Source organism: Eulemur rufifrons, chromosome 7 (assembly GCF_041146395.1).
Source record: "Eulemur rufifrons isolate Redbay chromosome 7, OSU_ERuf_1, whole genome shotgun sequence".
In the NCBI taxonomy this organism is placed as follows: Eukaryota; Metazoa; Chordata; class Mammalia; order Primates; family Lemuridae; genus Eulemur; species Eulemur rufifrons.
The window spans coordinates 253,276,019-253,301,282 of NC_090989.1; the positions used below are offsets into that span (position 1 = coordinate 253,276,019).

At 37.9% G+C, this 25,264-nt stretch overlaps 1 protein-coding gene across 7 annotated transcripts in view; it reads left to right on the top strand.

Moving 5' to 3' along the window:
• Positions 1–6,200, top strand: part of MELK (maternal embryonic leucine zipper kinase) — a 62,966-nt gene extending 56,766 nt beyond the window's left edge. For all 7 annotated transcript variants that reach the window (XM_069474438.1, XM_069474440.1, XM_069474441.1 and 4 more), the window contains 2 exons: positions 3,391–3,494; positions 5,675–6,200. In XM_069474438.1, the coding sequence (XP_069330539.1) occupies positions 3,391–3,494; positions 5,675–5,852 (282 nt within the window). In that variant the 3' untranslated portion in view covers positions 5,853–6,200. The remainder of the gene's footprint in view (positions 1–3,390; positions 3,495–5,674) is intronic.
• The last annotated feature ends 19,064 nt before the right edge of the window (positions 6,201–25,264 follow it).

The following is a 25,264-nucleotide window of genomic DNA, read 5'->3' on the forward strand; positions in this document are numbered from 1 at the left end:
GGGGTTGTTATTGTTATCAATGTTGGGCATCTTAACCTCCATGTAGCAGAACTGTAATGCTAATTAGCACAAACTTTAGATCTGAAACTTAATCTAACTTTGAATCTAATGCTTTAAGTTTTGCCAAACTGAAGGACTTGCTTTAGGAAATTATCTTCATATTTTCTACTAACTTCTTATTCAGTATTAAAAAACTATAACCAGAAAAGTTGACAGAATAATATGAAGTTTTTTAAGATAGCACATTGTATATAGTTAAGCCCTCTTTTAGGAAGCAATCTATGAAAATCTGAAATTTAAATAAGAGTATGAATTCTTTATTTTACAAAAGCAATAATTTAAATTGTGATTTGAAGGTGTTCAGTTTATTACTACCTTGACAGAGCCAATTTAGTTTAATGAAAAAGTCTTAGATTGGGAGCCAGGGTCCCACCATTTACACTCACCTTCACAATGTTTGCCATATCAACATATCATGTACACTGTTATTTATATGGTATTCTCTTTATATTGAGTCTCTTTTTTTTTTTATTATTTCTTGTACAATGATATGAAATAATATGGGAAATATTCATGATAAATTATTAAGTGAACAATGCAAGTTAAAAACAACAGTTTCATATTTTTTTTCCCCACCCCCCCCCCTTTCCCGAGTCAGCACCTTCAAGTGTTACCACTCCCCAAACGGTGCGCAATGCACTCATTGTGTAGGCCTACCCCCATCCCCTCCCCCACCCCCCACCTCAGTCTGATGTCCAATTGGTGTCGTTCCCAGATTTGTATTTAGGTGATGTTCAGGGAAACCAATTTTCTGGTGAGTACATGTGATGCTTGTTTTTCCATTCTTGGGATACTTCACTTAATATAATGGGTTCCAACTCTCTCCAGGAGAACCATAGAGATGTCGTATCTTCATCATTCCTTATAGCTGAGTAATATTCCATGGTATACATATACCACAGTTTACTAATCCAATCATGTATTGATGGGCATTTGGGTTGTTTCCACATCTTTGCTATTGTGAATTGTGCTGCTATAAACATTTGGGTACATGTGTCTTTGTTACAGAATGACCTTTTTTCCTTTGGGTATATGCCCAGTAATGGGATTGCTGGGTCAAATGGCAGGTCTACTTGAATCTGTTTAAGATACCTCCATAATGCTTTCCACAGGGGTTGCACTAGTTTGCAGTCCCACCAGCAGTGTATTAGTGTTCCTGTCTCTCCACACCCACGCCAACATGTGTTGTTTTGGGTTTTTTTGATAAAGGCCATTCTCACTGGGGTTAAATGATATCTCATTGTGGTTTTGATTTGCATTTCCCTGATGATTAGAGATGTTGAACACTTTTTCATATGTTTGTTAGCCATTTTTATATCTTCTTTTGAAAAATTTCTATTCATGTCCTTTGCCCACTTTTTGATAGGGTTGCTTGATTTTTTCTTGCTGATTTTCCTGAGTTCTAAATAGATTCTTGTTATCAGTCCTTTATCTGATGTGTAATATGCGAAAATTTTTTCCCATTCTGTAGGTGGTCTGTTTATTCTCTGGACTATTTCTTTGGCTGTGCAGAAGCTTTTTAATTTAATCATGTCCCATTCATTTATTTTTGTTGCTGCTGTGATTGCCTTGGGGGTCTTCTTCATAAATTCTTTGCCTAGGCCAATGTCTGTAAGAGTCTTTCCTACATTTTCTTCTAGAATTCTGATTGTATCACGCCTAAGGTTTAAGTCTGTTATCCTATATTGAGTCTCTTTTAAAAAACAGATTTATAAGCTGGGCATGGTGGCATGTGCCTATAATCCCAGCTATTTGGGAGGCTAAGACAGGATTGCATGACCCTGTGAGGTTGAGGCCAGACTAGACTACATAGTGAGACCCTCATCTCTTAAAAAAAGATTTATAGAAGTATAACTGATATATAGTAAACTGTACATACTAAAAATGTACAAGCTGGGCACAATGGTTCACACCTGTAGTTCTAGCTGCTTGGGAGGCCGAGGCGGGAGGATCACTTAAGTCCAGGAGGTTGAAGCTGCAGTGAGCTATGATGGTGCCACTGCACTCCAGCCTGGGTAATGGAGCGAGAGCCTGTCTCTAAAATAATAAAATAAAAAATAAAATGAAAGAAATATATAATTAACATGCTTTGGTATTATATATAACACCTGTGAAACCACTTTTTTAAAACTCAAATTTATATAAAAGGAAACTATATATTACTAGTTTTTGCTAATCATATTTTTCTAAATCAGATTGGAGCAAATACATAAATAGCAAAAAATATTTATGTACCACCTAGAGTCATCTTGTATATCTTGCATCATACTGTGGGAAACCTTACCTTAAGAAATTTATCTCTTTTTCAGGCCACAGGTTCTTATTTTGAAAAGTAAGGTAGTTGGTTCCTTTCCTACCTCAGCATTTTATTATTTATGAAAAGAACTCAAATCTGAAAGACACAGAAATTACGATTTTGTTTGACAGTGAAGGTACTACTAGGAAGGTGGCAATTTTTATGTCCCTAGGACCTACTAAAACAGTGCCTGGTATATAGTAAACATTCAATAAATAATTATTGGATGAATGAATAAATGTGTACCAAGTAGGAATGAAATCATCTCTGATCCAGCATGAGCAACATAGTGAGGCCCTATCTATAAAAAAATTAAAAAATTAGTGGGAGGTGGTGGTGCTTGCCTATAATCCCAGCTACTTGAGAGGCTGAGGCAGGAAGAGTACGTGAGCCCGGGAGTCTGAGGTTGCAGTGAGATAATGATGACACCACTGCACTTTAGCCTGGGCAACAGAGTGAGATCCTGTCTCAAAAAAAAAGAAAGAAAAGAAAAGAAAAAAATTATCTCTGAGAATTGTACTCTTGGTCAATGAGAAAAAATACTTTTTAAAAGAAGTACCTGTTATATTCATTTCCTCATAGAATTGTCAAAGAATCAGCTCCTGGAATTCTGTAATATTAAATAATCCAGAAAGAATGAAGAAAACATATCCAACTATATACAAACCAAACTTTGTAGGGTATTTGTTTCATCTTCCCACAGTTTACATTTCAAGACTGTCTCAATCATAGTGTGGGAGGGGAGAAACAGGTAAAACTCAGCTAGATTGATGTTATGTAATACTTATTTTTTTAAAAAAGGTAGGAGCAGAAGTTGGAAGTATAAAAAGGAAGATAGTAAATTCATTTCTCTAAGCTTTCACAGTGCCATTAATTTACCAAGAGTTGGCTGTAAATTTTTTTGGTATTTTTCTGGAAATAGTTCCATTTGGAAAGGTACTATCTTGAGGAGTTTTGGAACTGTAGGTCTGGTAGGATGGTCTTTGTGTTGATATAGAGATTTACTTCTCACCCCTTCTTTTTCTTTTTTTAAGCTTCACTATAATGTGACTACAACCAGATTAGTGAATCCAGATCAACTCTTGAATGAAATAATGTCTGTTCTTCCAGAGAAGCATGTTGACTTTGTGCAAAAGGGGTAAGTAGCACACTTACAGGCTGTTGCATTTATTACTTAATATCTTTTGGACTTTAAAAAAATATGGATTGATCCCCACCTCCCACCCCCTGTCCTTTTTAAAAAATATATCTCTCCCACCTCATTCCAAAAAGCTTTTAAGGTAGTGTCATTGTTTATAATTTATTCTCTTTTATTTTGTATGAGCTATAAAAGTTTTTAAAGCACACATATTGTCCCACTTTCAAAGCTAGACATTTCATTTCAAAATAGGAAAATCTGAACTTCTTTCATTTTTCTTTTAGATCTTCTATTTCCTTTGATTTTCAGCTTTATGATAATATTTATAAGTTGTGATCTAAATTTGTGAGACATTTCAAATAAATCAGGGATTTATATAGAATCCTCCTTATGACTGGCTATTTTACAGGGTTTTCAGTGCTTTAGGAAGTTATTTCACTTTAACTCTTTCCCACTGTTGAATGAATTGCTATCAAAGGCTCTTTGGTTATGATCTCATGGTCTGAATAGCCAGACATCTTCTGGTTACACAAGCTGTCCAATTCGTAAGCATTTCCATTCACTTATGTCCCTAAAAATTTTTTATTGAGCAACCAGTAGAGCCACAAATAGATTTAATCATGTAAACAGAATAGTCAGTATAGAGTACGATTTTAAGAAACAATCTTTTGCAAATATAATTTTATTTTTTACTTATCTGTAAATGTTGGCAAGCATTCCTTACAATGAACCCCAGTTTTCCTCTTTAGGCTTCATTAGAACACATCTAACTCATTGTGATCTCTTCTTCATGCTTGGGGCTTATCTATGGTTCCAGAACCTCTAGCCAAATCTCTATCTTTTCCATGGTCTTTCCTTTAGTATATGAGCTCTCTGTCAAGAGATTACTAACTAGCTGTTAACCAATACTTTGTCCTACTAACTTACTAATCAACCAGGAGGTCTCTGCCTTGACCTCCTTCTTTTCTTTTTACCTTCATTGTTTGTTTTTATCTTCTTTGACACAAAGCAGAAAGAAAGACAAAAGTTAACTTTTTCAGTGGAGAGGAATTTTGGTTATATTCCAATATCATCTTTTTCCAATCAGGATGAATTACTCACTACTATTTTCCATATGACTAAATTGTTCTGTTCTTCATCATCCTGTCAAGAAACTTAACTAAGGGAGCTCCTTTTGGCATTTCTGATATTGACTGCTTAATTTTAAGAGATCAAGCCCCTTCTCTAAAACACATAACTAAGAAAAAGAATGATATTTTGTCAAACTTCATAATACGTAATTTCTCCGTACATCTGTGGAATAGTGCCTAATCATATGCTCTTAAATATTTAGGGAACTGAAATTTAAAATTGATCCTATTGTTTATGCTTATTGTTTATTTAAGATCAGTAAGACAAATAAAAATCTAAAATATTAATATAATGTAAACTAATCCAAAAAAATTTATTTATACAAATGAAATCTATGCAACTTTTCAGAATCACACCTATTTCTTAAGGTGAGTTTAAGGCTTCACTTAGACTGGGCTTTCCATTATCAAAGTAGCTAATGTGACAGTTCTAGCTATAAATTCCATACATTTCGGCTATGGGAATGTACCACCTCCTTGGGCTTTCTTTTGCTTTTCTTTATGTCATAAAATTTGATGATCATAACTTCTTATTACTATTAGACAAACCTCAAAAACCTGGGTGCCTTCTGACAGGTGAGTGGCTTCAGCTTTATTTGTATGAAAGACAGAAGTTTCTGATGAGGTGCACACACACAAAATATTCCTCATCTTCCCTGTGCCTTCCTTTGTTGTGAACGTTGTGGAAATCGCCTAATGTTCACGAATTACACTGTTGAAAGGGCTGCATAAAGAATGCCAGATTTCTTGAGCACGAATGGCATGTACAGCTATGAAAGAAGGACTTTTCTTTAGGGCACAGGAGAATTCTGGTAAAGCATTTTCATGCTTATTTTTTCTTAGGATCCTAGTTCAGCTTCTGGGAAAACACCAGTCATACTGCATTACTAAAGCATAGCTAGGTCATTTGGAAACTGTAAACAGTAATACATTGCTTAATATGAAATAATGGTTCATTTTCTCCACTGGCCTCCTGGAGGCTTAGAAAACTCTTGTATTATACAGAATATGGTTCTCCTACTAACTCGCTTCTTATCTGGTTTTTCACAGTTATACACTGAAGTGTCAAACACAGTCAGATTTTGGCAAAGTGACAATGCAGTTTGAACTAGAAGTGTGCCAGCTTCAAAAACCTGATGTGGTGGGTATCAGGAGGCAGCGGCTTAAGGGCGATGCCTGGGTTTACAAGAGATTAGTGGAAGACATCCTGTCTAGCTGCAAGGTATAATTGATGGATGGTTTCTAGCCCACTGGATGAGTGTGGGTGTGATACAATCTACATGGTGACTGGTGTGATCGGTTTGATTTTAAAGTCCATTGGAACTACAAACTCATTTCAAAACAGCTATCTTAAAACCAATATCTTTTTGTTTTTAAACAAAAGATATTATTTTGTGGATGAATCTAAGGCAAGCCCATCTGTCATTATCTGTTACAGTCTTTTTAAATCATGTGGCTTTGTATATTAATAATTGTTGACTTTCCTAGATTCACTTCCATATGTGAGTGTAAGCTCTTAACTACATCTCTTTTTAATGTATAATTTCTCTCTGAAATAAAACCATTTGTGCATATAGCAAGCTTCTCTTCTTTGTATTTGATTTTGATCCAAATAAAACCTCAAATGGCTTCCTATTAAGTAGAGACTATTTGGAGTATATTTTATATGTTATCAAATATGCCTTGGGCAGAAAAACAGATAAGAATTCATTTGCATAATTTTTTCCTGTCTCTGATTTAAGTAGGATTTATTGAGATCGTTAACTAAGTCACAGCTGTGGTTACCAGAGTTAAACAATACATTTAATATGTTGAATAAAAGAATATTGACTTCAGCAAGTATGTTCGGTCAACAATGATAAGTATCTGAACCATGAACCCCATGAAATGTTACTTTATGGTAATTTCCCTAAGTCTCAATGTTGGCCCCAAATTTATATTTTTATTTCATTTTATTGGTCTCTAAAGGCCAGATCTCAAGTTACATTTGTATGGATTTTACCAATTAAACTAGTTGGAGAAAAAATAGCACTATTTCTGGTCAGGAGTGAGGGCAGTGTTTTGTCATTCATTTATTCAATAAGCATTTACTAAGTGCTTACAAGCATTAGGTCCTGGGGCTGAAGTTGATACTATCTGAACTCAAGGAGTGCAGAGTCTATTAGCAGAGGCAGATGCACAACACAAACCAGTGTTTATAGCATAGAAGGGATGATCAACGTTTTATGGAGTTAGGAATGATTTCTTGGAAGAAACAACATTTGTCCTTGAAGGATATATAGGAGTGCAACAGAAAAAGAAAAGGGAGTACGACGTTCTTTATAGCAAGAACAGTATGTGCAAAGGCACGGAATTACAAAATAGCATTATGTGTTTGGAGTAGAAGCAGAAGGTGGTCGAAGGGAAAATAGCAGGAGACGAGGGTTTAAAGTTTAGATGGAAGTAAGTGATAAAGGATCTGGAATGCTCCACTAAACTAAGTGGTTTTTTTGTTGGCAAAGGAGAGCTGTCGAAGGGTTTTTAATAATAGCTTTATTGAGATATAATTCGAAAAAGTTTTACCCCTTTAAAACGTGTACAATTCAGTGTTTTTTAAAAATATATTCATAGTTGTGCAACCATTACCACAATCTAATTTTAGAACATTTTTAACATCTCCAAAAGAAACCCCATACCCATTAGTGGTCACCCTCCTCACCTCCAGCCCTTGGCAACCACTTATCTACTTTTTTATCTCTATGGATTGACTGTTCTAGACATTTCATATAAGTGGAATCATACAATATGTAGCCTTTGGGGTTTGGCTTCTTTCATTCAGTATGTTTTCAAGATTTATCACATTGTAGAATACACTAGTACTTCTTTCCATTTTATAGCTGAATAATATTCCATTGTATGTATATATCACATTTATCTATAAGTTGATAGACATTTGGGTTGTTTCCACTTGGCTATTATGAATACTGCTGCTGTGAACATTGTGTACAAGTTTTTATGTAGACATATGTTTTCAATTCTCTTGTATATATACCTAGGAGTAGAATTGCTGGGTTATTTAACATTTTGAGGAGCTATCAAACTGTTTTTTGAAGTCACTGCACCATTTTATGATTGCACCCAGTGATGTATGAGGGTTCTAATTTTTCCACATTCTCCCCAACACTTGTTATTGTCTGTCTTTTTAATTTTAGCCATCCTAATGTGTGTGAAGTGGTATCTTACTGTGGTTTTGATTTGCTTTTCCCTAACAATGATGTTGAGCATCTTTTTATGCGCTTATTGGCCATTTGTATATCTTTTTTGAAGAAGTATCCGGATCCTTTGCACATTTTTAATTGGGTTGTATTTTTACTGTTGAATGGTAAGAGTTCTTTATGTATTCTAGATATAAGTCCATTATCAACTGTGTGATAATACATATGATATGATAATATTAAATGTATGATATGCAAATTTTTCCATTCTGTGGGCTTTTTTTACTTTCTTGATGGTATATTTTGAACAAAATTTTTTAATTTTCTGAAGTCCAGTTTATCTACTTTTGTAAAACATGGAGTAGGATTAATGTTCTATCCTATGGGAGATGGCATGGGCTAGAACAGTGATTCCCAAAATTTTTTGACCATGAACCACAGCAAGCAGCAAGTACACATAATGGAAACACTTGTGCATTAGTAGTATTTCATTTTGGTTTTAATTTGCATTCCCCTAATGACTTTGGGATCCACTACAAATAACACTGCTTAGCCTTACTTTAAGTGATACTGTTTCCTATTCTGTTTTCTCTTATAACCCTCTAGTCTGAAGATTGTAATATTTATTTATTTATTTATTTTGAGACAGAGTCTCACTCTGTTGTCCGGGCGAGAGTGCTGTGGCTTCAGCGTAGCTCACAGCAACCTCAAACTCTTGGGCTCAAGCAGTCCTCCTGCCTCAGCCTCCCAAGTAGCTGGGACTATAGGCATGTGCCACCATGCCTGGCTAATTTTTTTCTATATATTTTTAGTTGTCCATATAATTTCTTTCTATTTTTAGTAGAGATGGGGTCTCGCTTGTGCTCAGGCTGGTCTCAAACTCCTGACCTCAAGCAATCCTCCCACCTCGGCCTCTCAGAGTGCTAGGATTACAGACATGAGCCACCATGCCCGGCCACAATTGTAATCTTTAAATTGAAGTTTTTAGTACATTTACTTTATTTATTTATTTTTGAGATAATGTCTTGCTCTGTTGCCTTTCCTCTTTGGCACCTTTGTTAGAAATTAATGATCCATATGTGTGTGGGTCTATTTCTGGAGTCTATTCTGTTCCATTGTTTTATATTTATATCCTTATATCAATATCATGCTATCTTTATTGCTACTATAACTTTATAGTAAGCTTAAAGTCAACCAGTGTGGATCTTCCAACTTAAAATTGTACTGGTATTTCCATATGAATTTTGGAATCAGCTTGTCAATTTGTACAAGAAAGCTTTTTGGGATTTGGTTAAGATTATATTGAATGTGTAGATCAATTTGGGGAGAATTGACATAATCTTAATAATAGTTATTCTTTTGATCCACAAACATGGTATTTGGTCTTCTTTATTTCTCTCATCAATGCTTGTATGTCTTTTGATGGTTTTGAAATGGCATTTTAAAAATTTCAATTTCTAATTGTTCATTGCTAGTATATACAATTGAGTTATATATTGACCTTGTATTTTGCAATTTTCTTAAACTCACTTATTTATTGTAGTAGCTTTTTTTGGTAGATGCTTAAGGATTTTCTGTGTAAATAATCATGTCATTTGTGAATAAGGCCATTTTCTTTCTTCCCTTTCAATCTGTTTGCCTTTTAATTCCTTTTCTTACCATATCGCATGGGCCAGAACCTACAGTATGATGTTGGATAAAAGTGGTGAAAGAAGATGTCCTTGTCTTGTGCCTGATCTTATGGGGAAAGAGTCTTTCTTTTACCATTAAATATGATGTTAACTGTAGGTTTTTTGTAGATGTTTGCTATCAGATCAAGGAAGTGCCCTTCTATTCCTACTTTGCTTAGATTTTTTTTCTGTGAATGAATGTTGAATTTCGTCATGTGCTTTTTCTGTATCTATTGAGATGATCGTATGGTTTTTCTCTTAAATTTGTTTGTATGGTAAATTACAATAAATTTACTTTTGATGTAATTACTGATAGTTGGATTTAAAGCTACTATTTTACTATTTGTTTTTCTTTAATCTGCCTATTTTATATGCATCTTTCTCCTTTCTTGTCTTCCTTTAGATCAAATACTTTATGTTATTATTTGCCATCTATTAACTTGTTATAATTTCTATACTCTCTTTTTAGTGTTCATACTGGATTATAACATGCATCATTAGTTTATTATCTACCATAGCACTTTACAAAACAAAAACTTTCCAATAGTTTAAATACATTACCTGCTTCTGCTTTTTGCATTATTGTTGTCTGCATTTTAAATTTCAAAAGACATTGTAGTCACTGTGTGTTACAATCTGTATTCATTTATATTTACCTACACATTTACCCTTTCATTGCTCTGTATTTGTTTCTGCATCTCCATGTTTTTATCTTGGGTCATTTTTTTGCCTTTAACCTTTGTCTAAAGTACTCCCTTTTATATGCATTTTAGCGCAGGTCTGCTATGGGTGATTGTCTGTTTTTGTTTGTCTGAAGACATCTTTGTTTTACTTTCATGTTTAAAGACTTTCCCACTGGGTATAGAATTCTAGATGGGCAAGTTTGCTTTCCTGTCTCTTTAAGCATTTTAAAGATGTCATTCCATTGTGTTCTGCCTTCTGTCATTTCTTTTGGGAAATCATTTTATTGTTGCTTCTTTGAAGGTAATGTTCCTTTTCTTCTAGCTGCTTAAAATTTTTTTTTCTTTGTTTTTGATTTTCAGTAGGCTGTCTTTGATGTATGTGTTTTTGTTTTGTTTTGTTTTCTGGCATTTATGCTAGTTAGGGTTTATTGAGAGACTTGAATCTTCATGTTGATTTATAAAAATCAGTTTTGAAAAATTCTCAGCCATTCTCTCTTCATATGTTGTTTTTCTGCTCAATTCTTTGCTTCTGGGACTCCAGTTACATGTAAGGTAAGCCTTTTCATTGTGTCCCACCTATCTTTTATACTCTTTTGTGTATTTTCCCCTCTTTTTCATTGTGTGCTTCAGTTTGCTTACTGACATGTCTTCCAGTTCACTAATTTTATCTTCTGTTGTGCCTAATCTGCAGTCACACCCATCTGTTGATTTTTAAATGTGGTAATTATATTTCTAACTTGTAAATTTTTATTTGATTCTTTTTAAAAACTGGATTTCAATTCTTTGTTGAAATTTTCCATTTTTTCATCTATTTTCTTCATTTTGTCTTCATTTTCTTGAATATAAATCTCAGAGATTAAAAAAAAAGGCCTTGTCTAATAACTCCAATTCAGAGTTAGTTACCTGTAGGTCAATTATTTTATTGTCTGTTTTTTCCCTTGGTTATTCAACATGTTTCTTGACATGTCTAGTAATTTTTATTGAATTTTATGCTAGATGCTGTATATTAAAAACTGGCAAAGCTCCAGATGATATCTTCCTCAAGGAGAATTCATTGTGTTCCCTGTCAGGCAGAAAGGGTCAAAGGTGATCACATCGGTTCCATCAGGACTGAACTGATGATTTCAGTTAAGCCAAGGCTTTCAACTGAGAGCTGCAGTATTTACAGCAGCTTCCAATAGGTCCTTTTAGAATAGTTAAAAATTAAAAAAAAAAAAAACAAAAACACTGGATAGCAAATGCTGACAAAAATATGGAGCAGCAGGAGCTCTCTTTCATTGTTAGCAGAAATACAAAATGGTACGTCCATTTTGAAAGACAGTTTGACAGTTTCTTACAAAGCTAAACATAATCTTACCATACAACCCAGCAATTATGCTCCTAGGTTGTTACCCAATTGATTAAAAAACTTAGGTCTGCACATGAATGCTTACAGCAGCTTCATTCATAACTGCTAAAAATTGGAAGCAACCAAATGTCCTTCAATAGGCAAATGGATAAACTGTGATACATCTATACAAACAAATATTATTCAGCATTATAAAGAAATGAGCTGTCAAGCCACAAAAAAAAAAAAAAAAAGACATAGAGGAAACTTAAGTGCATATTTCTAAGTGAAAGAAGGCCAGTTTGAAAAAACTACCTGCTGTGTGGTTCCAATTATATGACATTCTGGAAAAGGCAAAACTATAGAAATGTTAAAAAGATCAGTGATTGCCAGTGGTGGCGATGATGGGGGCAGTGTTGCATGGGTGAATCACAGGGGATTTTTAGGGTGGTAACATTATTTTCTATGATACTATAATGGTGGATTCATGACACTTGTGCACAATTACATGGTGATATACTTGCATTTGTCAAAACCTATAGAACTTTACAGTGTAAAAAGTAAATCTTAGTGTATGCAAATTTTTTTAAAAATTATTTAAACTGTTAGGGCATACCAGGAAGAAATGTATATCATGGCAGGACAATCTAACTGTATACACATGTAAGAAACAACCTCACTGAAGGGGGTAGGAAAAAAGGCATTGACCTAAGTAACTTTGGAAATGAGAATCTGTAAGACTAAAGGCAAATGAAACCACACATAAGCACTGTACTCTAGTTGATAAAATTGTTTCCCATAGGAGTACAGGTTGAAAATTTGATACACGTATACTGGAATTGAACAACTAAGTAAATGGATGGCAGATGGTAAAAAGCAGGTTTCTCACTGTTAGAGTGGGAATGTGCAGATAAGCAAGGGAAAGAGGCTAGAACAATCATGTGATAATGGATTAGAGAAGGCGACATCATGACCACATGTTTAGCTTAACATAGATACAGATGGTTACACATAGAAATGCTTATAGATATGTTTATATGCACCATAGTAAACACACATGTATTTCTTTGCTCTGTCAGCTGAGAGGGCCTGAAAGGCATCCCAGTAGCAATAAGCACACCTGGTGACCAGATCTTTGTTTCTAATGCCATTCTCCTGTAAAAGGAACCAGGGTAACTTAGAGAAATGGCTGATTGTAGGACTGGGGTAGGAAATACTCAAGAAAAGTCTGGAACAGATTATAGTGCTAGTAAGTAAGGAAGTGACGAAACAACAACAAAACTCACATTGATGGGAGTATGTCATAAGTGGAAGAGAACTTGGGATTATTGGCAGATTTTTTAAAATTTAAGATGTTTGAAATGGCAGTTTATGTAAAAGCTCTGTTACTTCCTAACAGGGTAACTTTAAGCAATTGGTCAGCTTCTTAAAGTTTCAGACTATCAGCTGTAAAACACAAAAAATAGTGCCCTCCTCAAAGGGCGGCTTTAAGAATAATGAGAATATATGTGTGACCCATAGCACAGAGTCTGCCCAGAGTCAGCCGCAGATCAGAGTATTTTCCTATCGTGTTTTCAAAACACAAATCTGATATGTACCCCCACCCCAATTCTTCCATTATCAATCTTCACTGATTCCCCCATGATTAGCCAGTTGACCCAATACCATCCATTTACTGAATATTCATTCTTGACTCCTACCTTTGTTGAGTTCATTTCTTCAGTCAACATTTATTGAATTTGAACTTCATACTTGGCACTAGGCAGGAATATGGAAAAGAGTGCATGTATTATCCTGCCATCAAGGTGCTTGGGGCCTCAGTGAGAAACACCCTGAGCGGCGCCGAGATGCACACACGTTCACACGTGGGCTCTTTTCACGTCTCCTTTCTACACAGCCTCACTGTAAGCCAGCTTTCCAAGAGACACCTGTTTGTCAAAGCCTGTGAGAAGAAGGGGCTGGGGTATGACCTTTTATTCCTACTTTGAGGCACTGTAAAGAATTCTGTAAGAGCAGCTGTGGTATTTTGTACCATTGTCTAGGAGACCGTGTACTTTAGCAGGAAGAGAACTGGATTTTGGGACTCAGGCCCCTGGACTCCAGACCTGGTTGTGCTGAATAACCTTGGGTAAGTCAGTGCTTATTTCCAGATTTGTTCTACAAACATGACACACACATGCAAACACACACACACGTACACACCTATTTTAGAGTTCCTCATAGCATAGTGACACCACAAAGAACATCAAAGGTTGATATATAATTTGAAATGGAGGATCCATTTCAGCTAAAATAAGTAGCTCCAACAGGGTAGCTACAAACACATCACTATATGACATAAATATACACTCAAAATACAATACTCCTACCAAGGACACTGGCCTGGACAGCATACGTCCTCTGCATTGAGGTGTCCATTCTGCTGACCTGCTTGGTCTGGTTTATACACCAGAAAAACCTTAAGCATTACCTTTATGGAGAAAAGTAACTTGCATAGAAACCTAATTGAAATGATCAGGACAGAGTTATAGAGCAGGAAGATGTAATTTCATAGGAAACTTTCAGAGAAGTTTGGTGGTTAATGGAAAACTTCTTACATATGTTCTAAGAGACATAAACCAGAAGGCCAGGATGTACTTAAAGGTGAGAGTGGAATACTTCAATATTTTAGTGTCAGAGGTACAAAAATGATCTTTGGGGAAAAGGATGTCTCTCAGGATTTAATATTTTTATCTTATTTTTACATTTTAATGTATGATTGATGTTAAATTTGATTTTGTTTGGGGCTAGATATTAGAATTATGAAGCAGTGATTTGCAGAATTTCAGATCCAAAAGGGACCCTTGAGATAAAAGTCTACTCCCTTCTCCTCACCCCCTCTCCTGTCCCTGCCATGTCCTTAGCTGAGAGGAGGATCTTTTTTTACAGGGAGAGATGAAAAGAAATCACAGGGGACAAGTCCAGGGTGACAAGATCCACCATCCATCATGGCTCCTGACCATGAACAGTTGGAGCCTTTCTCTTTACTCTGTGAGTTTTTTTTTAATTAACCTTTTTTCATTTTTCCTACTTTAGAATTTCACATTATAGTCCTTTGTTCATTCTCCTCTTTTCTCTCGATAATGAAAATGGATATAATATGAACTTAAACTCACTTGCCCTGGGTCATTGCCAGTGCTTAATAAAAGTGTATTAGTATTTGTAGTAATGATAATAACCCACAGATAATGATGTCGCTAAAGACCAAAGGGTCCCCTTGCATGAGAAGCCCCCCTTCCAGCCGCCTAGCTTTGCTGGATTTAACGGAGACCTTGACTGCTTCAGATAGTCATTGTCCCTTTTAAATTATCAAGGTTTCATGGAGACAAGCATTCTTCACTTAAGGGTTTTTCAGACTGTCTGATGTGCTGGGCTCTGGGTAACCTTGTTCCTATGTCATCATATGTCATGCTGCCTCTCGGAAATTGTTCCCTGATGTTTGCAAAAAGGAACTACTTAAAGAAAAACTAAAAGAAATTCCCTTTGTTCACTTAACACACACACACACTCCTCACTACTGGAAATGGTTACACGCAGATGAGTGGGTCAGGGTCGTGAGAGGATCTGAAGCTGTGTGACGTGAGGAGTGCTGGAAGGAATGGAAGTGGCCAGGCTCTCCAGAGAGACTGAGGAGGAGATGGGACAGGCAACTTCAAAAACCGGCAGATGTGTACGAGAGGGATTTGGCTTCTTCTGAGTAGACCCATGAAGTATAAAGAAGACCAAATGCATGGGGATAATAAGTCTAGTTTGGCTCAATATGAGCTGGGATTTTTTCCCCAGCTGTCTGGGAAGAAAAGATGCTTGCTCTGGAAGTAGCAAGTTCCCTGTCCCTGGAGTGCTCAACAGAAGCAGGAGAGTCTCCTCTGCTGGGACTGTTGCAGGATTATAAGGATTAGGTGATGTTTGAACTAAATCACTTGGTGTTCCCTTTGAACCTTGAGAGTCAATAATTCTATGAGGTTCTTGACTTGAGGATCTAGGACCTGGATGGTAGGTTGTAGAGTGGGAGCCCCAGGGGTTTCTTGATAGAAAGTTCAAGTATAGGCTTTGGCTTTAGGAAGGTGAAATTGGTCCCTGTCTAATAGCTCAGTATCTTCCTAATCCCAGGGTTATGTGACAAGGTCTAAGCTGTGGGCAAACTGGCTGGACTCAGCCATTGTAAACCATGGCTCTGAAAAACAGGTGAAGGAGTGGAAGACAGGTGGGAGAGAGAACAATGAGTCTCCAAAGCCAAGAGCAAAGACCTTTGGGGAGGGACAGTCAGCAGTACTGGAGGCTACAGAGGACAAGCAGACTGAGGAGTGGGAAGAGAGCCTTGGAGCTATCAAGCAGGAACCAGGAGGAGTTTCCAGAGTTTGATGGGGAAGAAGCTTGACCTCAGGAAGACACGACAATAGCTGGGAGGTGCAGGCAAGAAGTTCAGGCCACGTGCTTGTGGATTTGGCTGCAAGAACAATCGGGTAGAGGCCAGACCAGTGAGACCTATGAAAATTGAAGGCAGATGGGAAGGAGAATGAAGATGAGGAGAAATAGCTTTACATTGGAGACAAAAAAGATGTTAGGTAGGTGAGAGAGAGAACTTCAGTACAGCGTTTATACTTCGTAAAGTGCTTTTCAGGTCCACAATGCGATTTGGTCTTTTAGGTAGTAGTCTGAAGCCTTTGGATAGTGTCTCCGTTTTTCAGATGCACACACAGAGGCCGTGCAGATGGGACTAGCTCTAAAGGGAAGGTGAACAATCTTTTGGATTAGAGGGGATATGGGGTGTGGCTGTGGAGGAAACGCCAGGGGAAGAGTCTCCAGGGCACCACGGACTGCTGAATTCCACGACTATGGTTCCTCTTCGTGGCCTCTGACACTACTGACTGCTTCCTCCATCTGGAGGTCTTTCTGCTTTTGATGTTATCCTCTTCTGGTTTCCTGCCTCCCCACCACTCCTCTCCATCTCCTTTCCAGCCTCTTCTTCTGCCTGTTAATTGCAGGCTCTGACTTTCACTGTCTTCTCTTCACACTCTTCACATCGCTCTGCATGGTCTCATCTGCCCTATGGCTCTTGACGGCTCCCACACCTGCGTCTCCGGCCCAGATCTCTCTCCAAAGCTCCAAGCCCGAGTCCACCTCTCCACTACACCACTCTATTTGGATGCTCCATAGGCACCTGGAAGGTGACATTTCTAAACTCAAACTTATTTTCCTCCCAAACCTATTCTCTTCTATAGGCCCCATCTTTAGGGTGATCGTTCATCCCAGGTTGCCTGGGATAGTCTCAGTTTAAGCTGGTTGTCCCCGCATAATAGTAATTATTATTTTTTAATGGTCAATGTAGTAGACAGCATAATTATTAATAAGCCCATCCTTTACTTCAAAAGTGTCTGGGTTTGTATGATACGTTATATGGTCACTCTATCCATTTTGGACAATGGCATGACCACCCACTCAGATGCCCGTGCCATATTTATCATAAACTCGCCCTTGCTTCACTCCCACATTCTATATTATTTGTCTCACTCCTGTATAGACTCTGAGCCCCTGGAGGGCAGGGGAGTGTCTTATTCACTTTGACATTCCCTGTGCCAAGCACAGTCTTGCCTGTAGAATATGCTCAATAAATATTGAATAAAGGGCATGAAGATGGGGTTAAGGGATGGAATTAGGACTATGGAAAATTAGAGGGAAGGGTGGGTCCTTAGGCCTAACTTTCATTCTGCAGATGTGGAAATTGAGGCCCAGAATGGAAAATGGACTTGACCCAGGGCACAGTCAGTTAGTGCAGGGTCAGTTTTAGACTCCAGATCCCCTGGAAGCTGTCCACGGCTCTTTTCTAGGTGGTTTAAATCTTCTTCATTAAGTAAAGTGACAGCTCAGCAGTCAGCCTTCATTAGGCCTTTCATGTGTGCGTGTGTGTGCGTGTGTGTGTGTGTGTGTGTGTGTGTGTATGTGTGTGTCCTGGGGGTTTTGTGTGCGGCATGGAGAGGAAGAATAGATGTTCTTGCTTAGAAAACAATGTTCGAGGGAGCTGAGCAGCCCGTTCAAGGCTTATCTGAGATGCACTTCACCAGTTTTCTCTTGGAGACATTTTTTACCTTCTTAACATTGCCAGACAGGATTAAGTTAAAATCTGATCTTACAGCATCTCACGTATTATTTTTGTTGTTGTTTTTAAACTAAGAGTCAGATAGCCTGAAACATTTCCTCAGCACATAAGTGATGGGAGGCTATGATATAATTTATTGCTCAGTCTGACACGTGTTGGTGGCTGTGGGCATTCCGGAAGGAGGCTGTCTGTCTTTAGTAGAATTCTTTCCCTTCTTTTAGTTCATTTCTGATTCTTCTCTTAGCCTGGTCTTGGCTAATAAATCATTTGATTTTGAAAAAAATCACTTCCTTTTCTGAACCTTGTGTTACTCATTCATAAAATGAGTTAGACTAGATACTCTCACAGCTGCTTCCAGTCCTGAATTCCATCATGTTAAAGTTGATGTCGTCACATTAAATCATATTAAAGTCTGCCACCATTGCTTGGAGAGACTTAAACATTCATATCTACAGGTTGAGCATCCCTAATCTGAAAATCTGAAACCCCAAATGCTCCAAAATCTGAAATTTTTTGAGCACTGACATGATGCTCAAAGGAAATGCGTTTTGGATTTCACATTTTTGGATTAGGGATGCTCAACCGGTAAGTAAAATGTAAATATTCCAAAATCTGAAAAAATCTGAAATCTGAAACATTTCTGGCCCCATGCATTTTGAAAAAGGGTTACTCAACCTGACCTGTACTATATATATATATATATATATATATATATATATATTTAAACTACCAAAATCTGTGTCTCTGCTTTGTTCTTGGCTGGAATATCTCTCCTTTTCTTATACTTAATACTTAAATTCATCATTCCTTAAATGTCGAATCCTCTTTCTTTTCTAAACACTTTAATAAGCTTATTATTTCAACCATTTATATTTAACATTAAAGTTTAATCATGAAGTTGTTAACCATAGAAAATTATTAAATAAGTGAGTTTGGAATGAGCATGGAACAGCTGAAAAAAATGAGTGAATATTTCAAACTGAGCACTTTGGAATAGAAATTTATGCATAGAAAACAATGGAGAATTATAATTAAGAGCTCTGGGGATCACAAACTGATTTGTCCAGCTATTACATAGTCATTTCAATTTAAATTAAAATTGTAACTATTTTCTAGTCTACTAAAAAATATGAGGTGTCACATTAAGAGTTTTAATGGTGCGTTCTCTAGGGAATGCAAAAACGCAAGATTGTAGCACATAAATAACTATATAGTGAAGAGTGAATAAATTCTCTGCCAAAAGTGAATATGATAAAAACAGAAATGACAGTGGATTATTTTATTCCCTCTAGTGAAGCGCAGCTCACACATTAGAGCAAAGAAACAGTTCACAGGGTGTCTAATTCCATATCACTTTGTCAGAGCTGATGAAAAGAACAACACAAAAAATTTTAACTGGTTGATGAACTCCGGCATAAATGAGGCTATATATTTTGTTCCTAAAGTAAAATATTTTTTTAGCTATAGAAAGTAGAGTCATATTAATATTTGATATCCCTGATTCATAGAAAATTGGATTAGTCAAGGTTTTAACCACTGTAGGACAAATTAAAGGCAATCAAACTTCTGGAAGGGGAAAAAAAGATTAAGTGAAAAGCAGGACATGTGACTTGCAGGAGTAGGCTAACCCCTGGGGTGTGTGTGTGGTCATGTATGCTAATATGGTTGGTCAGGGTAGGTGCAATGTCTGATCGCAAGACGCAGAAGATTCGGGATTTTATTGCAGTACAAGTGGATTAAAATAAAAGAAGCAGCATCTGGACATCTGGAGAGTTAACTGAGGTAATAACCAGGGACAAGAATGTTATAATTAAGTTTAGTTGAGCTTCCTGGTAGCCAAAATAAAAAAGGCAACTAGTGGGTTTCATAATTCTTTTTGTCATATCAATGTTTGCCTTCTAAGTTCTTGGAGGAATTTTTTGTTTAGAGCAGTTGTTCTCAAACTTGACTATACTTTAGAATGATCTGGGGAGTTTAAAAAAATACTGATACTGATACCCCCAGAAATTGTTTAATTTGTCTAGGGTGGGGCATGTACATCTATATATTTGAAAAGCTCCTCAGGTGGTTGTGTTGCACAGCCAGGCCTATGGCTCAGTAGTTTATGAAAAACTAATGAGTAATTGCTATTCTGCAGAAGAAGCAGAAACTCTTAATACAGCCAATTATCATATCGATTCCTAATACAAGAGGAGTATTGATTTATATTTCAGTGAAGGCATTTCTAAACAATTCAAATTCAGGTTTCCTGCCACATGAAATTACAGGTATCTGGACTTTCGATAATCCATTCCTGAAAATCAGACATTTTCTACAAAAATGCTGACTGGGAGCCTATTTTCCATTATTTTAAATGGGAAGAAAATGAAATGTTACAGGTCAACCCAAAACCTTTAACCAAATTTTCCTAAAACATAACTACAACATAATCAAATGCCTTGATTTACGTTGTAAACTATCACATCAAGATGTAAAAATGCTTACAACACCCCTTCTCATCATTGCATGATAAACTGGGTTGCTAACAGTCGTTTGTGTGCAGTGACAGGGCTTCGTTTAGTGCCAGCTCCATCTGACAGACACCTCCCTTTTGTTGTTTCAGAATTTCCTATGTGATTCTGATGATCTACCAGCTGGAGCTGGAACATAACTTGAGACTTTCCTCATACATTGTTTTGTTAATAATGTCACCATGAGGTTTTGAAGTCATAAATACAAATTTTTTCCTTTATGAATATCGGCTGAAATAATATATTAGAAGATACATATGTTCTATGAAATATGGGTATTACAACTAAGGGGCATTCTACCAGGAAAATGTTATACATGAAGACATTCTGTATTTAAAAAGTCCAAGATAGATGGCCAGGGTTGAGAATTGAATTAGCAAGGATGTTCTTTTGGCTGTAGCAGAACATCCTCATTAAAGTGGGTGTTCGCAGCCAGCAGCACAGAGGTGGACGGTCACAGTTAAAGGGTCCAGCAGTTTAACGATGTAATAAAGGGCTATCGCCATTCCCACCTGCTCTATGCTCTGCCACACTCACGGTGTTGGTGATGTCTTCCCTCATTGTCACAGGATGGCTGCAGCAGCTCAGAGCACCACATCTGCTGTCCACAGAGTCCAAAAGCAGGAAGGGAGGGCAGAGAGAGAACTCACTCTATAGTCTCTCTATCAGGAGCTAGGTCGTTCTCACAAGTCTTCAAGCAGAATCCTCCTGCCATCTCACCAGCACAAATGGTTACGTGGTCATGCATAGCTATAAGGAAGGTTGGAAAGTAGTTATCTTGCGTCTCTATCTTCTATCCTGCAAGGAAGATGGGGAAGAGGAAAGGCTAGCAGGGAGGTCAGTAGAGTCCAGATTCTATCACTAATGAGCTATGTGTCCTCGGGCACGTCTCTTTCCCTCCATGAATCAGCAGATTTTTTCCAACAGAGTACTTTTGCTTGCATTTAAAGACTTTTTTTTTTTTTTTGAGACAGAGTCTTGCTCTTTTGCCCTGGCTAGAGTGTCATGGTGTCAGCCTAGCTCACAGCAACCTCAAACTCCTGGCCTCAAGCAAGCCTTCTGCCTCAGCCTCCCAAGTCGCTGGGACTACAGGCATGCGCCACTATGCCCAGCTAATTTTTCTATATATTTTTAGTTGTCCAGATAATTTCTTTCTGTTTTTTAGTAGAAACGGGGTCTTGCTCTTGCTCAGGCTGGTCTCAAACTCCTGACCTCAAGCAATCCTCCCACCTCGGCCTCCCAGAGTGCTAGGATTACAGGCGTGAGCCACTGTGCCCGGCCTGCATTTGAAGACTTATAAAGACTTGTCTTGGTTGGGAAATCTCCAAAGAGCTTCTCAGGACACCGTGGCGTAAAAAAATCTTTAAGTTTTGCAGTAAAGTGAACGGTTTAACTTTGTCCAACCCAGTGTTTCCAAAATGTATTTAACCACAGAAACTTTTTCATAAATTAGATGCTTGTGAATATGCTGTGAACTCAGTGTTCTATGGAATTCTTCAGGAAACACTACTCTGTTAGATTGAAATTTCTTGAAGACAGAGTCTTCATCTTTAAGTTTTCAGAGCACTCAGTGGTTTCCAGCTACTCATCCTCAGTCATTGCTTCAATCTCACTTCCTCGGGGAAGAACGCTCCTCCATCCAAACTAGGTCAAATGATATATATACATATATACCTCCTGACCTGGCTTGTTCTGTATCCTGTCCAAATGTATCCTTTCTATGCCAGCCTCCTTTTTCATAACACCATAATTGCAACAAATTACTGGGTATGATTTATATGATCTATTATATCTTGCCAGATAGACTGTAAGCTCCCTGACAGCAGGGGTAGTGTCTTGTTCACTGCTTTATCTTAGGCTCCTACTACAGTGATGAGCTCATAGTAGACACTTGATACATATTTTTGAATGAACGAATGTCTCACACATGGCAGACTATAAAAATGTTTGTGTAATGGACACGTTTTGTTTCCCAGCACTAATCCGCTATCCACCTTCTTCTAGGATCACCCCCAACCCTCTATTTTATCCACATGGTGGTTCCCACTGGAGATTGATCCAGGAATGTATCTTTTAAAATTGGGCATAGAAGGAAGGCTAGATTTCTTTCTTCCCAGTGGGTAGAAACATAAGAAGCAGAGCTCAGGAACTGTTGGCCACAAGCTTTATTTGTCTTTGAACCAGAGAACTGGACAAAACTGTTCTGAGAAGAGGCAGAGAGAGAGAGAGGGAGGGAGAGAGAGAGAAAGAGAAACAGAGAGAAAGAGAGAAATCATAGATACCCAGCCAGAGATGGGAGATGAAGAGTGTCCTAGCAAAAGTCTGAGCTCACAGGTTTTGCATCTGGGACCCTACCATAGTCCTGTTCTTGGGTTCCATGAGATGCTTTTTTACCCTTTTAACAACTTCCTCTTTCTCCCCTACACTCATTTGAGTTGGTTTTCTGCTACTTGTGAATCCTAACACATTTGCTAAATGAATTAGTTATTGGGCATGAGTCAGACAGAAAAAGAAAGGGGACGTCGGGTACTTGTTCATGATAGTGCACAAAACAGCGAACAGAGGGACTGAGTTGATTTCAAACTTGGTGAACCAGGACTCAAGCAGAGAATGCCAGATTCAAGAGAAGGAAATATTCAATCTTTTTATGTACAAGGTGTTTTCTTGGGATCAAATGAGTTAAGTGCTTAAAAACTGAAATAGAAGGAATTTTTCACAATAAACCCAAATATGCATTCTCGGGAGAAAAAGACTACAAAAGCCCGAACCACAGGCGTTATCAAGAACATGATGGCCAACATTCTGTAGCTGTCATTGTTCCTCTAATGCCCAGACCTCTTCTGCCTTCCCACGAAGAGCACTCAGCCCCACGCCGCCAAAGCACCTGGCTCATCTGCATTCTGCAGGTGTGTTCAAAGTCATTCAGCTTCTTGTTCCTCGTCTGCCCAACCTGGAGACACTCTCAGACTGTGTGAAGGACACCATCGGGGCACTGTAGGGTGACTGTTGTGACTGAATAATGCATGAAACCAGCAGTGGCCAAATGGGAGCCTCCTCAAGTTGGTGGTGGGTTGAGGACAGGGTATGGCCTCCTTCTGTGGGTACCTGACTCTCCATCCGTGGGATCTTTCAGATTGATGGCTCAGTCCATATGGATGAAGTGCTTTTAGTGTGTTTCCTTAAGTGTTGCTTAGCTGGGCTGGAAGGGGGTACGGGCTGGCAAATTAGACAATTGTGCTAAACAGTTTATGCAGGATGCTCATGTCCCTCTCGTCTCGCATGGGCCTCACAGTACCTCTGCAAGTTGCAGGATCAGGGATTGCTATCTGTCATCTGTGGACAAGGAAACTGAGACCCCAACAGAGTATGACTTGCCCAAGAGAAGATCCATCTTCTGAATTGACGTTTTTAAAAAAAATGCTCCTAGATTAACTGAATTCATGAGATTTTTTTGTCTTAAAGGCATGCTGGAATATAAGAACGACTGCTGTAGAAAAAGTGTGGTATTCAGGTTCCCAAGGTTTATCTTTGAACCAAGGTAAACTAGGGAGATTTAAAAAATTTTATTGAAGTAAAATATACATATATATTTTATGTATATTTACCGTTTTTAAGTGTACAGATCAGTGGTAATAAATACATTCATATTCTCTCTCTCTTTTTTTTTTTTGCCCTTTCTCTCCCCCACCCCCTCCCATTCCTGTCCTCTGGTAACCACCAATCTAGTCTCCATTTTTTTTTTTTTTTTTTTTTTTGAGACAGAGTCTCACTCTGTTGCCTGGGCTAGAGTGCTGTGGCGTCAGCCTAGCTCACAGTAACCTCAAACTCCTGGGCTCAAGCAATCCTACTGCCTCAGCCTCCCGAGTAGCTGGGACTACAGGCATGTGCCACCATGCCTGGCTAATTTTTTTCTATATATATTTTTAGCTGTCCATATAATTTCTTTCTATTTTTAGTAGAGACAGGGTCTCGCTCTTGCTCAGGCTGGTCTCGAACTCCTGACCTTGAGCGATCCTCCCGCCTCGGCCTCCCAGAGTGCTAGGATTACAGGCGTGAGCCACCGCGCCCAGCCTAGTCTCCATTTTCATTTTCATGAGATCCACTTTTTTTTTTTTTATTAATAGCTCCCACATGTGAATGAGAACATGTGGTGTTTGTCTTTCTGTTTTGGCTTATTTCACTTAACATAATGGCCTCCAGTCCCATCCATGTTGCTACATTTGACAAGATTTCATTGTTTTATATAGCTTAGTAATATTCCATTGTGTATATGAACCTTATCCATTCATTTGTTGATGGGCACTTAGTTGATTCCATATCTTGGCTGTTGTGAATAGTGCTGCAATAACTGTGGGAGTGCAGATATCTCTTTGATATACTGATTTCCTTTCTTTTGGATATATACCTAGTAGTGGAATTGCTGGGTCACATGGAAGTTCTAGTTTTAGTTTTCCAAGGAACCTCCATTTTGTTCTCCATAGTGGCTGTACTAATTTACATTCCCACCAACTGTGTATAAGGAATCCCCTTTCTCCACAGTCTCACCAGCATCTGTTCTTGCCAGTCTTTTTGATACATGCCATTCTAACTGGATTGAGATGATATCACATTGTGGTTTTGATTTGATTTTCCCTAATGATTGGTGATGTTGAGCATTTTTCTCATATACTGGTTGGCCATTTGTATATCTTCTTTTGAGAAATGTCTGTTCAGATCTTTTGCCCATTGTTTAACTGGGTTATTTATGTTTTTGCTATTAAGTTGTTTGAGATCCTTGTATATTGTGGTTATTAATCCCTTGTCAGGTGGATAGTTTGCAAATATTTCTTCCTATTCTGTGAGTTGCCTGTTGTCCTTTACCATGCCGAACCTTTTTAGCTTGAGGGAGATTTTTTAAAAGATGGAGTGCTGCGATCCACTTCTGGAGATTCTGATTTAGCCTGGGGCCAGGGTTTGGGACTCTGTATTCCTGAAAATTTCCCCAGCAGTTCCTGATGCGAAGTAAGGTTTGGTAACCACTGGTGGGGTGAGGGAAGCATAGGATGTAGGTCAAGGCCCCTGTGTCTGGTCCTGGCTTCACCACTGACTTCTTGGGCCTCATTTTCTTTATCTATACAATA